The 16915-nt window shown below is 40.2% G+C and overlaps 1 protein-coding gene across 2 annotated transcripts in view; it reads right to left on the reverse strand.

Annotated features, from left to right (window-relative positions):
- IGDCC3 (immunoglobulin superfamily DCC subclass member 3) overlaps nt 1-16915 on the reverse strand; it is a 111300-nt gene continuing 94385 nt past the window's right edge. The window contains exons 9-14 of one of the 2 annotated variants that reach the window (XM_072148664.1): nt 15678-15842; nt 12837-13025; nt 11878-11982; nt 11294-11405; nt 10045-10243; nt 1-8974 (exon numbers count right to left, since the gene is read on the reverse strand). In XM_072148664.1, coding sequence (XP_072004765.1) covers nt 8849-8974; nt 10045-10243; nt 11294-11405; nt 11878-11982; nt 12837-13025; nt 15678-15842 — 896 coding nt within the window. In that variant the 3' untranslated portion in view covers nt 1-8848. Of the gene's footprint in view, nt 8975-10044; nt 10244-11293; nt 11433-11877; nt 11983-12836; nt 13026-15677; nt 15843-16915 lie in introns of both variants that reach the window. The other variant, XM_072148663.1, reaches the window with a different exon arrangement.

Here is a 16915-nt window from a genome sequence, read left to right on the forward strand (position 1 = left end):
TCAAGATTTTTTTTATTGTTTGCCATTTCTGTGAAGTTCATATTTACATTGGGCACATGTCGCCCAGATATGCCCTCTTTTAAAAATTTTATATACATATCCGTAGCTGGCTCCATTGAAAGAGAAATAGGAAGGATTCTTAAAAGCTGCCAAGTGCTGATGTAGAAGGAACATCTCTAGATAAAAAACATGTATATCTCAGTATTATATTCTTGCCTTGAAGGGTTTACTCCCGTTTGTCCATTGTCATATAACAATCAGGTCCCTATTGCACCGAGTTGTTGTAAGTAGCATATCATCACCCGACACATCTGAAAGTAATAGCACCATGAGCCATAACCCTTGCATATCGTGTAATATTCAGATAAAAGCATAGAAATCCAATTTTTAATTGAAAAGATAATTCCGACAAACATAGTTCCCAAATGTAATGGGAATCTAGCCTAAGCTAAATATGAGGATCCTTTTAGCCCTACTGTACCATACAGATGCTCCCAGGGTTGTTGTATAGGAAATATTAGTTGATACATACGAATTTTCAGTTTATAGAGGTAAACGTTTCTCTCTGGACTAACAGTATGATGTCTTTTTCCAATTATTTCTATAGGAACTTGCATAAATACAAATAGAGAAAGACCAATTACTGTGGTCAAAGGGAATGGACTTGACCACGGAACAGGGGTTCCAACCATTATTCTCCAGAAAAGTAAAGGTTGTAATAGTAGGTATGGTACATAGGGTCCTCTATCCATTGCCTCTTCTTTGGTTTGTCCAAAGTTTTTAAAGGGGTTGGACACATTTCAGTAAATATCTTCCATTAGACAGGTCTCTGCATGCATATGTACCTGTGTCTTTGCCTCCTTCAAAAGCTTCAGCCTTTCCCTGTTTTTATCACACTGCCCTTTGCATATATACACAGCTGCCTTCTCACTCAATGCTCTAGGTTGACAGAAAGAGAGGAGGGAGTAGGATGAGTCATAACTCTCCTGCTACATCTCCTCCTATTCAGCTGAGCTCAGAGATGTAAGGAAAGAAGCATGAAGGTTCTGCACACAGTACAAAAAGAGTAGCAGGACTGCTGAATTAGTTGATGAATATTCTGGAATTATCCACAAGGCTGCAAAGTCATATGGGCAACTTATGTAAAAGAGTGGCCAACTCCTTTACGTTATGCGGTCTACAGGATATGAGATACCAAGGTGATCAGTGAGAGTCCAACTTCTAGGTGACCAACTGATCACAAGATTGTGACCCCACATGACCCAGGGAATGGAGGTGTCTTTCTCACTAATTGCTGGGTTATGAGGACAAACATGTGTCCTTCTGCTCTATTCAAGTCTATGGGAGTGTTGGAAATTGCCAAGCACAGTGATTGGCTATATGAGGCACTCTTATTCACATTAACAGTTCATCCGGGCACTCCACCCATTAGTAAGAACAGGACCCCCATTTTCTGGATCGCAGGCAGGCTCATTCTTGTTATAGTGGGGGTCCTAAAAGTTGGACCCTCATTCATCACCTGTGGATAGGAAATAACTTAACAGCTTGGGAAAAGCCCATTATCAAAGCTACATTATCAACCCCACAAGTAAGTTACTTTCTTTCCAGATTCTCCTTTCCTGTTTTCAAGCAATTTGTAATGAAAGATAAAAATGGTATTCCTGGATATTTTATACAGTACAATACACTATGCATAGGGTGATACAGGAGCCATGGGACTCCCTGTAATATAATGAATTATAACCACATATATTCTGGAATTACTATGTAATTGAATCCCCAGTTAAGACACAGGAAGTTGCAAATTGGAGATTAATATCTTTTAAACTAACATTTCTAACAACGGGGAAACAAATAAGAGTATCTAATATAAGAGGCCTAGCTATGAAGAATAAGTAGCTCACCATTGCCAAACTACAGCCATGTATGGAGCAATGAGGCAATGCTGTACATGTATCCACATGATTGTCCGCAGCTCAAGATAAACTTTACCTATACAAGTTCTAAACACTAATTCTCTCCGCCAGTTAGTGGCGCCTCCTACGCTATATATACACATTGACATTTGGGATCATTTTTTTTGTTGTTTGCCATAAGCCACAAGGTAAGTATTTGCATATATAACAGATCACTGTAGCCACTGATGCCATAGGGCAAGGAGGTTAAAACCAAGACTATTCCCTACAGCCGTGCTAAAATAAAATTTCAGGAAAGAGCTGGTGTGACTTTCAGGTCGTGGAGTGTAATATTACATCAATGCTCAGGTTTTCTTGGAAAGTTCCTGGCTCTATTTTATATTGAACTTCTCTGCTGGGAAAAACACTTAAAAGGTACAGCGAGGATTAAAATATCCTTACTCAAGCATATTGTATTCCCGAGATGAATACACATTTTGTGCACTGGTTACACTGCCATCCAGTAATGCAGAGAACAGTGCGAGACTTCTGCCATCAATGATGCCCAACGCTCAATGACATTGGTGCCGTGTTCCCAGCAGTCAAGAAAGCCATCAGGGAAAAATTACCATCATCCATGGTCCATCTAACCCCCCCTCATGTACAGATCATTTCATAAAACTACTAAGCTAACATAATAGTATATAGGTAAGTAATGGCTCTAGTAAGGAAAGTAAGGGAATTTCCATATTTCAGTCTAAGGGACTTGGGTCTCAATCCAAAAAGTTTACATATTAAGGCCTGTATCTTATTTACAAAATAACTTTTTGTTTCATGTTTTCCATCTATATTCTATATATTGAGTGACCAGCATTAGACATGATATATTTTAATTGCAAAGAGCAACTAAAAAAGCATATTGTCTTGATCCTACAAGTATGTAGTTATTTGTAGTTAACAACATAAGTCTATTAAAAAAAATGTAAATCTATAGTTCAAGCCAAGAGAAGAGTCCTTGTAATATTTCTTATTCCAGAAAAAGACTGGCTTCCGCCTCCTGCACGGATCCTTAAAGGGCATCTACCACCAGGATGTAGGACTGTATGCAAATAAGCCTGTGGAGCTCCAGGCTCCATAGGTGTTAATGGAGCCTGGAGCCCCTTAGAATCATTTGCATACAGTCTTTCATCCTGGTGGTGCATGTCCTTTAACTAAAATTTATACACTGAGAGATCAGTTTGAGTTGCTGTTAGGCATGTTACTTTAGGGGGTGCAATGGGTGTGGTTGCAAATAGGCCCAATAGGCTAAGGGGCCCAAAAGGTGTCACTTTCCCATATGAGAAAACTAGTACTATAAACAAAACATTATAGTGGGAGGCCTGGCGCAGACTTTGCACTGGGGCCAGGCCGTCCAGCTTCAAGTTACCCCACTGGTTGCTGTCCACATAAGTCTTTGAAGAGTGGAAAGGGAGGAGGTAGCAAGAGACAGCACAGAGAAGAGGAGAATCTGCTCATCTCTATTTCCGTAGCACAACTTGAGAATCAGTAGCAACATGGAACAGCAATAAAGAACAGTGAGTCTGTGAATTTAGCACTTAGGTAAGATAGAAAACTTACTCAAGTCTTTATCAGCAACCCATGTGTGTGTTTTTGTCACTCTGAAGTTATCCTCTATTCATATTTCCCCTTAATCCCCTGGAACCAATTCCTCCAGTGACTCTGAAACTTATCTATGAACTGACAGTAGATAAGCAGGAGGAGGATGGATAAGATATATTACAAAGCAACTTAATTTAGCTTGTACTATTTAGTGATGTGAAGTTTTTTATAATCAGGAAAAGTTTTGGTGTTGAAATTGGTGTCTTTGTGTGATATCAGGGGCTTATTGTTGTTTCATAGGCTAAACCGGATGGCATTCTGGTGGCTGTGTGGACATAAAGACTTGCAGATATGATACTTTTAGTGGCCATTTTTGTGTACTGTAGGTCTAATATAAATGATTCTGTGTACTATAGGTGTTGTTCCAGTTCAGGTAGGCGGTGATCTTTTTTTTGAGATGTACAGACATATACCTAATGTTTTTGTCTTTCATGGGCTGAAACGAATTACATCAGTTTTACTCTGAGAGCCCAAGACAGCTCAGAGAAATTAAAAGATTACACTTAGCTCTCTAGGGGCATTTAGTATTTATGGCTCAGGGTGGCGCTGGAATCGTGCTATATTTTTCAGTGGGATGTAAGATTGTGGCGCAAGGGATTAATGAATTGGCGCAAGGACTAGAAGGTTTAGAAGTCCCTAGACCAGCTTTCAGCTGCTTTCTGTTTGCGTCACAAAAGACATGCCAGAAAAACAGAGGTGCCACAAGACTGCTGGATTCATAAACAGTGCATCGAGAGTGTCGGAAAACACCAATATTGTGGCAACGACACTTCATAAATTCAGACGCAGAAAGAAAAAAAACAAAAACACCGCCAGTTTTCCATTAAAAAGGCCATGATAAATGACCCCCTTTGCCTCTAGAAGTTTAGAGGTTGTTTCTATGTAAAAGCAGACATCTACTCTTTGTATATATTTACATTGCCTACATCTTACTGGGAATAGTAGAAAGAGAACCAACTTTAGAAGTAAAGACTCACACAACTGCAGTCATGTCACATAAACAATAAACCGTGGCAACGCATTCTGGGTAATTACATGCAAACCACAGACTGAGAATATCCCATGCACAAACCTCCACAAAACAGCTGGAACAGGCATTGTTCACCTTAGTGATCACAGCACGGTCAAAGCAAGATAACAATAACCCTTCAATCTCCATAATTACGTATCATCACATGGTTAATCTTTCTCATCTTATCGATCAGTTCCTTTTAACCCGTTTCGCTACATAATGAGAATCAGCACCGTAGATTGGAAACAAAAGATTTTCCCGAGGAAAACATATCCAGTTTACATCTATATATGTATATATATAATCATGGGATAGTCAGTGTTGTCCCCTGTCATAGTAAAATAGACAGATCTGAAAAAAATTGCTCTTTTTTTGTCTTTGCACTAAGGAACCTAAAGGCGAAATATTATAAACAAGGGGTAATCTCATTACCTGGTAATTTCTATTAAAAAGGCATTTTTTTGTTATAACTTTAGATTTTTTGGATCAAACAGACTTAACAATGGAGTAACTATAATTGTCCTCTTTATGTCCAGGGGGTCTAACAATTTCCCTTCCACTTTAATAGTAGATAGCATCATACCTCATGTTCTCAAAGGAACATGTACATTCTTTCATTCTGCGTCCTTTGAGGAAACTACCATGCTCATTTCTGCTGTTAAGTGCCATCAAGTCATTTTCCCTGCTTGATGTTCAAAATTGTCATAAAATTGTGATCTGCACTTCTCTAAGATGTGGCAAAAACCTCCGGTGGAGCATGGGAAGTGGTTGTGATGGAGGTGCCTTTATGCACTATATGGATCTATAAAAAAATGGAAGCATAAAGGCACCTTAACTCTTGCCAAAGAGTCTGATGTCTAGTCCGCAAAATTTGAAATAACCTTTGTTCCACTTGTGCTATTTGTGACAAATTTGTATTTTGATAAGTCTAATGAGCTGAGCTAATAGGTAAACGTGGCAAAACACCACGATTTCTATATGTTTTGTTTGAATCATACAATACAGATCCCTGCAGACTACTAATTTGGCCTAATGTGACATAAGCTAGCCATTACCACCATTGGTATCTGACATTGTCCGTAAATATGGGTCTTTAATGGAGATGCTAGAACCTTTAAAGGTTCTAGAACCTTGTGCGTATACCAGTGCATGTGTGATATGCTCCCTATTATGTTGTGCAGTAAGAGCAGAAAAGACCTAAAGCTCTTCACGTAAATAGGATACCCCTGTGGTGCCCTCTGATTTGCAAGCCACCATTATAATACTCAAGATGCTCTATAGAGGGACAAAAGTATATGTTCAAATGTTTGTAAGTTCCCTACCAAAAACAAAAAGTCTTTTTCATCCACTGTTTTCATAGATTGGAAGCCACCAGTGGTGGGTGTGGGAGTCTTCTATAGTAGCTTTAAAGCTGTCAACTTAATGGATGGGTCCAAGATAAACAGATTTGGCGTCTTAATACATTAGAGCACAAGGACATTCTAATTATTTAGGGACCCTAAACCTGGAGACCCTTTCTATCCTACTGATAATATAACCTTCCAGTAAAAGTGGAAATCTAGGACACATTGGGGCTCATTTACTAAGGGTCCGAACGCCGCACTTTCATTGGGTTTCCCGAATATTTCCGATGTGCACCGAATTGCCCCAGGATTTTGGCACATGCGATCGGATTGTGTCGCATCGGCGCCGGCTTTCACGTGACAGAAATCGGGGGGCGTGGCCGTTGGACAACCCGATTTGGAAAAACCGCTGAATTTAAAAAAGAATTTGTGTCGCAAGATCAGCACTTACATGCACCGGGACGAAGAAGGTGAACTCCGGCGGACCTTGGCGCAGCAGCGACACCTGCTGGATATCGGGTGCACGGACCTTAGTGAATCCCGGCAGACCCGAATACTCGTAGGACAACGCGCCGCGGGATCGCGACTGGACCGGTTAAGTAAATGTGCCCCAGTGTGTCATATACACCTCATATACAGTGATGCACATGAGGCGTATATGGCACATGACTCACATGTAGGTTAACTCCATGTATTAAGTCTGAGTCCACCATTAGACAATAGTGGTCTACTCATACGTCCAATAATCCCTTTTTCGTAGATCTATATTTTTTTCATATCAGTAATACTTCTCTTTTAGCCCAGTGCCAAAGACAAAGAAGAGCAAGTAATCTAAGTCACAGTCACACTCACAATGATTTTCTTCCAGAAAGCTTTACACATACTTTCAGAACAAAACCAGAAGAAAAAAAAACACACATTTCAAATTCTACAAAGGCAAATAAAAAGTATAAAAAATGAGGTAGAAGTTTGTGTACAAAGTTTGGAAGTGCATCACGCTGGACTAGAAAATAAAATAAAGGGAAATTTACCTCAGAACAACATCAGTTACGAGGAGCCAGATAAAGAGGAATATTTGTGGCTTGTTACTTTACTATTGAAATTGGTAATGAATATGACCCACTTCATGTTTTACCTCAAGAATGGACTTACTTTTAAGTGAGTGGGTAGTAGATGTTAGTTGGCTTGTCATAGGTACTTAGCCAAAAGGAAAATGGGGCAAAAGTACAATACCATAATGTGGTCATTAAGATGGTCGCATCTGTGATTTTCCAACCCTCTGTGAATACAAATACAACAGTCAATCACTGACAGAAACCCCTGTATCGATGGTTGATTTTTAGTCGAGGTGAGCAAATTATCAAAGATTTGCTTTGCTGAAGCGTTACTGAAATTTTTGAAAGATTCGGTTTGACTTTTTTCGGACCAACTGTCCTGCAAATTGGTATATAACCTCCTCTAGTCCTCTAAAACAGATTTTTCATGAAAACCTCCCAATTCGTATTGTTACATTTCTTTTACAAATGTTTCATTTTCCTTTGTCCTCCTCCTCTCGCTAAGCTCTGTGATGAATGACAGGAGAAGCCAGACGCCATTTTAGAAAATTCGTCCGACGCAAAGCAGAAAAGATTCAGATTCGCTTTGGTGTCTGCTAAATGGCCGCTTCGTATAGAATCTATGAACCAATGAATAGATTCACTCATCTCTAATTCTTAGTATATAATTATATTGATGATTGATGATAAATAATACAGAGTTTTTCCCCATAATTCTATTTACCAATCTGCTCATCTCCGCCTGTTCTGTAACTTGCTATGGATCAGACTTTTCATTGTGGATCAGCATTTTTTGGCTAATGGTGATACGGTGACATGTTCGATGGTGACGTGTTCGATTAGGGGGAAAAAATCATAAAGGGGGTGACTATTTGGTCCTGTTTCATGTCATAGGCAAGAGTTCTAGAATAAAGGATTTTAATGAATTTTCAGTAGCCGGCTTAAGGTTTTTTGGTTCCCTACCCATTTCCATATAGGCTATTACGTTGTGATGTGAAACCTATATTGAAATATAAGGTAACCACATAATACACTATATTGTGACCCTCTTATAGCTTGAGTTCATCATCCCTTAGTACCCAATGTACCCATTTTTACTATATATGTGCCTTAGTGTTAGTTCATTATTCACTTGCATGTGCTTTTATTCCCCATATTAGTGACATGTAGTCACTACTGTAAACCTATATGGTGCTTATGTCCACATGCCACATATTCCTCATTAAATGGCTCCTGTCATCAGATTTCTGTAATATTGTCACTAAAATGCACAATTTAAGCCCCTACATTGTAATTTGTAGGGGGAGCATGTGTCCGCACTCGTCTTGCATGAGCAAATCAAATATCACAGATCGTACTTGAAAACATTCATCCCGGTTGAGGTAGGTTTGGAGATTGACCTCTGTACAGACTCTTCAATAGAGTTTGTATCAGACTCATCAACAGACAAACAAAAAAAAAACACTAATTGAAAAATATTAAATTCAGACCAGGCTACATAAGCAGCAGGCTTCCCTGGGATATCCCGAGAAACTAAACAATCATCTGGAATAAGAAGGGTTACAAATGTCAGTGGGTAGTGATGCAAATTGAGTACATTTCCCAATAAAATCTGCCTGCCATCCAGAGGGCTTCAAAGCGGGCAACTTCCATGTGTTGTGAGTGAAAAAAGATGGCTGCCCATAGTCTCTGGAGAGTAACAGTCTATAAGTGCCAATGTTCTCACATAATAATAAAAAAGTACAAAACTCTATCAAAAGGGAACAGGAGAATCACAGGATTTGGAAAATGGAGACCTGAGATGTATAGAAAGCTCCAAACAAACACAGCTGAAAGGAGCAGCAAGGATTCAGGGTAAGTTCAGTCTTAGAGGACGTTGGGGGCTCAGTCCTTGGCTGAGGGTGGATGGTTTATTGCCTGAGTTCCAGGAGGGTCTTCTTCAGCAAAACTAATTTCATCAGGAATGATGGCGGACACCAATGTTACATCCAGGGAATGGGAAGGAATGGCCTAAAAATAAGGGAGAAAATGAAAATACTGGTTAGAACGGTTCTAATATTACTGATGGGGCTGTAGGAGAATAATATGTATCCTATATCATACCTGAGCAAGGATAGGTAGCTCTACGGAGACATACGGTGGGTACGGAAAGTATTCAGACCCCTTTCAATTTTGCACTCTTTGTTTCATTGCAGTCAATTAGTAAGATCAAAATTGATCTTTTTCACTCATTTATGTACACTTTGCTCCCCATCTTGACAGAATTAAAAAAAAAACTGAAATTTTTGCTAATTTATTACACAAGAAAAACTGAAATATCACATGGCCATAAGTATTCAACCCCTTTGCTCAGTGTTGAGTAGAAGCTGCTTTGGAGCTAGTACAACCGGGAGTCTTGTTGGGAAGATGCAACAAGTCCTTCACACCTGGATTTGGGGATCCTCTGCCTCTTCCTTGCAGATTCTCTCCAGTTCCCTCAGGTTGGATGGTGAACGTTGGTGGAAGCCATTTTCATGTCTCTCCAGAGATGCTCAATTGGGTTTAGGTCAGGGCTCTGGCCGGGCCAGTCAGGGATGGTTTGAATACTTTCCGTACCCACTGTACATACATGTATTTATATATGATCCTTATTAGTCCATATTAATTTATTACAAACATGTAGAGAAGTTTCTGGTCTCTGGTAGTGACTTATTTCCCAAATATAACATGCCCAATGGGAACAGTAGGGAACCAACACAATAAGATTTTTGCTGACCTTGCTATAATAGGTAAGTTTTTTCATTATACATTGGGGTAAATTTATCAGTTTGTCTAACAATGTTTTTAGACACTTGGGGGTTGCCAAGGACATCTGCACGCTCCTCCTAATTGGAGGGGCGTGTTTATTACATACAGTAATGACTCCATGACTCCCTCCATCCACTGAAATCCAGCAGGACATGCAACATCACTGGAAGTCCTTGGTCCTGCTGTTGAAGTGGTCATGTGACCACTAGCTCCTGGAGAACTTTAACAGGTTTTAAGATGTGCAGGGCTTCAGACTTGGCCTGTTCTTATATGACTACATAAATGTGTCTCACCTCTGTTCGATGACGTGGCGTGTGAGGGAATAGATGCTCCATCTCATTGAGATCGCTGACTTTCCCTTTCAGTTCTAACACACCAGTATCCATCAGTGTAGCACCATTTTGAACACTTCGATGTGAAATTCTGCCATTAACACCACCAGCAACTTGTGGAGCTGATATCTGGTCCTGTGATGCCTTGCACTTCATCAGTCTAAGAGAAGTTGAGGCAGAGACAAAGAATTTGTATTGTTGACACATCTTTAATATTAAAAAATACTAAGTTTATTATCATCTGGACTTTTCATTTATGCAATTTTGCTGAAAGTTTAGGTATGTTTTTAAGTTATTAATTCTATACAAATTACCTCTTTTCAGTGAAAATCAAGTGTGGACATTAAAGGAGTATTCCCATGAAGACAAAATTCTTAAATATATTCTGGATAACAAAATAACAGATTCACAAAAATACAGTTTTTTAAGGATATAATTTCAACCTGTCTCTATCAGTCCTAGTGTTTACATTTTGGGTGTCCCTGGATCCGACCATATACTCCTGGCTTTTGGTTGGCAGAGTCCTCTCTCAGGAATAGTTTCTCTTGTACTGCAGTTGAAGGGTTCAGGAGACAGAGTGCACCTTAGTGTGCAGAGACCTGCTCTACAAACTATAGACAAGATTCATGGGAGGGGAGGCATAGCAGTCCTGACTGTATGTTTTATAGGTGACATAGCAGAGCTGAGTGTTTCATTGTATCATATATCCATCTCATGACTCTAATCTCTCCCATCTCTCTTTTTTATGTTTTAGATGCTAGATAAACCCTGTACCATGATAAGCTAAACACATTGTCAGCACACAGCATCTCATAGCACAGAGGAATCATAAAGTATCTGCTCAACTAGTGCCTGCCCACACTGCTGAATCTTACACTGACCATCACTGAGCGATAGGAGCAAATACAGCAATAAAACTGAGTAAAATTGTAAGGTAAGGGGTTAAAAATAATTAAAATTTGAGAACTTTCTTTCATGGGCAAACCCCTTTAAATGCAACTTGTCACCTTTTGTACTTATCTTCTCTTCCTTGACAAGACAAATGACAAATTTAACAACACCACCAAATACTGAACACTGTGAACGTCACCAACTCACAAAATCCTATGGGTAATGTTGCATTGCAATCCAATGTCTTTTTTTCACAATAAAACAAACTTCCTTGAAACACACATTGTAAGTTCTACATTAAAAAACATACTGTACTTACCTGCCACGATATCCAAACATAAGGAACAGCACACAGAAGATGATACAGGTCACGCCAATATGTATTCCAATGATTATGCCAGTGGTCGATGACTTTGCCCTTTGTTCATCACCTACACAATTGCAGGATGGATTTAGCACTGTGTACAGAAATACAAGATTATATACTGTATATACTCGAGTATAAGCCGAGGCCCCTAATTTTACCACAAAAACCTGGTAACACCTATATTTTTTTTTACTCAAGTATAAGCCGAGTTTGGGCTTATACTCGAGTGGGATCTGAGGGGGGCTTATGTTTTTGTGGCCGTTTTATGTAATGTTACCATATTTTATGAGGAATATAAGTACAGCGGATATATCTTAAATGTAGAAGTAAGGAGGTACATGTCCCACGTCTGCACCGGTGTGGATAAAGAAGTGGTCTCACCAATCCATAGACCGGGACCTCAGATACTCCCTCTACATTTACAATACACTAGATCCTAATGTCCCCAGGAGAGGAGAATGAAGCCTTGTATTGGTCACGGTACGATGCATGGTCATTGATATACAATACCGTGTGCTACATGTGGAGCTACTTACCAGCACGTGCAGACGCTTCTTTCAGCGACACAAAACGAACAGTAGAATTTCCATCTCCGTGCTGATTGAAGGCCAGCAACTTCACCTCGTACACTACTAGGGGGTCTAGATACAAAATATTATTACATTAGAAAAAAAAGATTTTTTTCCTTTTTTTGTCTTTCCAAAGAGAAAATACCAATAACAGGCAATCCCCGGTATAGGTTCTTTAGGTTTGTACTTAACTTGAATTTGTATGTAAGTTGTAACTGGTATATTTTATAATTGTAGCACCAAAAAAAAAAATTTGCCCCAGTGACAATTGGATTTTCAAAATTTTTTGCTGTAATGGTAACAAGGATTATCAATAAGGCTTCATTACAAACACCTTACAACTGATCATTGCAGCTGGGGACAAAGCATCCAGAGAGGTCACCAGGGCTCACAGTGGACAAGAGGTCTGTCTGTAACTAGGGGTAACAAGAAAGTGCCACGTAATCACATGGTTCCAAACTTAAAAATGTGCCAAAAGTATCTTGAATATTTTAATATTACAGAATTTGGGGAATGTTTTTGTGGATTGTTTTATCGTCTCCACATATTCAGAGTGTCCCAAGGGGATAGCGCATGGTGATGAATTGCAGCTGTTAAATGACTTTCTGTAAAATTGCTATATTAAATTTCGCTGTTATTTTGCCACAGTGGCATTTACAAGCTTCTGTTACTGCTGTAAATGTCGTCTAATTTTGACAGTGTTAATGGAGGGGAGGTGTCGGCCCCATGTTTGATTATCATTATTATGTGTCGCTGTATAATTCTATTGCCCATCACTATAATTACAGGACACAAAGGTGGCGCTCGAGGTCCCTGTGTTTGCTATATGTCATAAAATAATATATCACCTACCACCATGGCCAATAGAAATATTGCTCTAGTATAAGAAGTACATGTGAGCCTTAGCCATGCCATATTTTACTTACCCAGCCGGCAGATGTTGTAGGCAGTGACATTGCTAGGCAGCAGCATGGGCCCGGTGTAGTAGGGCAGAGGCACCTTGCGGTAATACAGTTTAAAACCTTCATTTTGTCCCAGTTTGATAGAGGGCTCCCAGGCTGCCTGGATGGCTGTACTGTTCAGGACCTTGATATAGAGCGAAGGGACAGCTGGTACTGGAAGAATCAGACCAATTGAGTTATATAAAAGTAATATCATCTAGTTCGATTTTCCACATTCAGGTATAAATGACATAACCAAAGGATTACAGATGAACTAACCAATTTGTGGATTTAGGGATATGGAGGGTCTTAGTTATGAGGAAAGATGAAAACAACTAGATTTATTTAGTCTAGAAAAGAGACGACTACGAGGGGACATGATTAATTTATATAAATATATGAATGGTCTATACAAAAAGTATGGTGGAAAGTTGTTCCAGATTAAATCAAAAGACAAGGGGGCACTGTCTCCTTCTGGAGAAAACAAGGTTTAATCACCAGAGGTGACAGGGCTTTTTTACTATGAGAACGGTCAATCTGTGGAATAGCCTGCCTCAGGCGCTGGTCACAGCAGGGACAGCAGAGAGCTTCAAGAAGGGGCTAAATGCCTTTTTACATCTAAATAACATTGATGGTTATGTTATATAGAATTGTTTCCCGTAAATCCCTTCCTCATCCAATCCCTTCACTTCCTTGGTTGAACTTGATGGACATGTGTCTTTTTTCAGCCATATAAACTATGATACTATGATAGTTTTGGTACAAATTTTTCAGGCACCAAAATCAAATCTGAATTCTCTTCATACAAAGCAGCGCTGTTCCAAATGTCCTGGAAATATAATAAATGTCCTCTAAAACATATTGGGGATCATTTATTAAAGGATTTCCACAAGTTTCATGGCGGCCACTTTTTTAAAAAATTTTTTGCTGCTTAATTTATTATATCTTGGTGTAGAAGCCATGAAATAATCGCAAATGCAGGCCCATTGCTAGCACTTGCAATTATTTCCTCCTTTCCGCTACCTCCACTCCAGGGGGGGGGCGTAAAGGGGAGGGGGCGCAGACAGCTGGGGAGTGGGCACAAACGGCGGAGAGTGGGCCAGTGCAGGGTGAAAATTCGCCATATGCATTCATTTCTATGTCAGGTAGGTCCTGGCGTAGAAATAAACACTGTGCAGGCCCACTCCGGATACATCAAGAGGCCGGCATATGATACATAACCCCCACAGTTCGTAATAAATGACGCCTGTCAGGATTCAGGGGTAGTTTGTACCACCCCAAGTGATGATATAAGCCGACACCTGGGAGCAGAGTCTAAGTGGCAACCGGTTTTCACCGGAGCCCGCCACAAAGCAGGTTGGACTTGCTGCAGTGGGATACCACCGGATCGCTCCACAGGTGTGACTTCGCTCAGGATGGCGGCCAAGGCGAGGTACAAATCGTGAGGCAGAGGCAGAGTCGTGGCCAGACAGGAGGTCAGGACTGGTGGCACAGGAGCGGAGCGTAACTTTTCATTACACAATGTTACTTATTTCTTGAAAATGGACACCTCCTTTAAGGTCAAAAGAATTGTCGGAAACGTCTGATAAGTATTTTGGCTTTGGAACCTGCAGCAGTTTTGGCAAATCCATTTTAATTATTCCCAATTATTGGGGCTAATGATTGTGTGGTCACCTTCCCAGAATTCAACACTGTTTCTCATACTGAAAGCGCAGCATGAAAAAACTGAATGCTTCTTTTAGTGCCTTCCTTCAGAAATAATGACAAGTAGATTTAAAAGGAGCCTGTCAGCAGAAATTTACCTTATAAACCACAACTGGTATGTTGCTAAGCAGCTGAACACCTTCCAGATCATGTTTCAGTTATGACCCAGTGTGTGCCAGGTGGCATCATCCAGAAATTCTACTTTAAAGTGAGACGTAAATTAGTTGTATAAAGTCAAGGAGGCGGAGATTTTTACACTGAAGTCAAGCTCTCTCTTCCACAGAAAGCCCCTGCACTGTAATTGATGGTCCTGCATCCAGAGTCATCACTAACCGGATGTTCTGAAGTCTGATGCGTGATGTAAATCACAGAGGAGGAGGAGTTCAGAGCTTCCAACCTCGACTTCAGTGTTAAACTCTCCTCCTCCAAGTTACTTCTCACGTCATAGTAGATTTTCTACATTTTCTGCAGTCATGAAAGAAACAAAAACTAGAAGGTGTTACACTACTTGACAATATACTCGTAGTGGTTTTTTAGGCTAATTGCTGATGACAGGTTCCCTTTAATGAGTTTTTTCATATTCATCTTTATACTTCTCTGCATTTGAATTAACATGAAAAATTTCCTAGTGAACAAACCTATCGGTTATTCAGACAACCTTATTCTCATCTGAGAATGATCATATGTAGCAACAGGGTTTTTTTCAGTGAACTTTGCAATGAAATTCTTAAGTTGGGTCTAGGAGAATGGGCCCATTCTCGCGATTCTTGAAGATCGTGCGCCTAATATCCTGCATGTGTTGCTTCCCCGATCAGGTCCGTCAGAGTTCTCCGTCAGACACAATTTTTAAGTTAAATCCTGCGGTTTGTCTGAATCTGAATCTGAATTGTCTGACGTTCCCTCCTCCTCCCCCCCACCCGATTTGTGTCGCTTGAAAGCCGAATCACATGCGCCAAAAACCCCTTTTAAATCCCTATCCCAGCAGTGCAAAACGGAAATTGTCAGGATGTCTGCGGGGCCCTTAGTAAATGAGCCCCCATGTGTCTAATCCATGAAGGAGCAAAGCTCTACCATTGCATTGCATGAGTTGAATTTGGTACCTAGATATGCAGCAAATCTCACCTTCTCCCAGAGTGCTTTGCACCACACTGGCCGATGCCTTGCTCGCTCCTCTTGAGGTATACGCTTTTATGTAGAAGACATAGCCTGTGGATGGTTCCAGATCTGTCACTGTTTGCTGAAAAGTATCTTTACTCACTGCTTCTTGGTACTCCAATTGGACAGGGTCTACAAATAAACAAGAATCATCGGAGCCATCACTTAGAGTAAGCAAAAAAATTTACATAGATAATAATCCATACAATTACGTAGAAAAAATTACTAGAAAAGTCAGAAAATTCCAAACAAAAAGGAGAAAACCTATATGGATGCTATTCTGGTTTATAGGCACAGAAAAATACATTTGCTCTAGTAGAAAATATCGTGCCTTATTTGTGGATGAAGAGGATCAGGATTGGGGGATTCAAGGATTTAAAGTAATTAGAAAATCTAAGAGGATAGTTAATATTTCTTAAGTGAAAATCAATAAAGCTCAGGCCCTATATGTCTCCACCTTCTGTCATCTTGTATATCATTTCACAGAACAGTCACACAAATGCACAAATACACCAACAATTGCACCAAATTGCATTGGCTTGGAATTTCCAACTATTCATAAACACATTTATTAGTTTATCTTTGTCAAAATCATGGAGCTGCATTTGGGTTGTTAAAACATTAGACAAATGTATAAAGCTGTCACAAAACAGGAGCTGCAAAATATGGTAATGTACACGATGATACAGTAGCATAAAGTACTGTGAAATCCTAGGTATGGGCTATTGCTCACATGTGACACTGTGTGAACAATACTGTATCACTAGAGTCAAAAAGTTATAAACATAATGGGGCAGATTTACTTAACTGGTCCTGTCGCGATCCAGTGGCGCGTTCTCTGCGGTGGATTCGGGTCTTCCGGCGATTCACTAAGGCAGTTCCTCCGACGTCCACCAGGTTTCGCTGCTGTGCTGAAGTCCATCGGAATGCACTGAAGTTCACCAAGCCGGGCCGGGTGCAGGTAAGCGCGTGTCAAGCGACCCTTTTTTTAAAAAATGAGGCGGTTTCTCCAAATCCGTCGGGTTTTCGTTCGGCCACACCCCCGATTTCCGTCACTTGCATGCCGGCGCCGATGCGCCACAATCCGAATGCGTGCTCCAAAAACCCAGGGCAATTCAGGGAAAATCGTCGCAAAGCGGAAAAATTCGGGTAACCCGCCGTAAAAATGCAATTTGGGCCCTTAGTAAATGACCCCCAATGAGGCA

This window comes from Engystomops pustulosus, chromosome 4 (assembly GCF_040894005.1).
Source record: "Engystomops pustulosus chromosome 4, aEngPut4.maternal, whole genome shotgun sequence".
Lineage (NCBI taxonomy): Eukaryota > Metazoa > Chordata > Amphibia > Anura > Leptodactylidae > Engystomops > Engystomops pustulosus.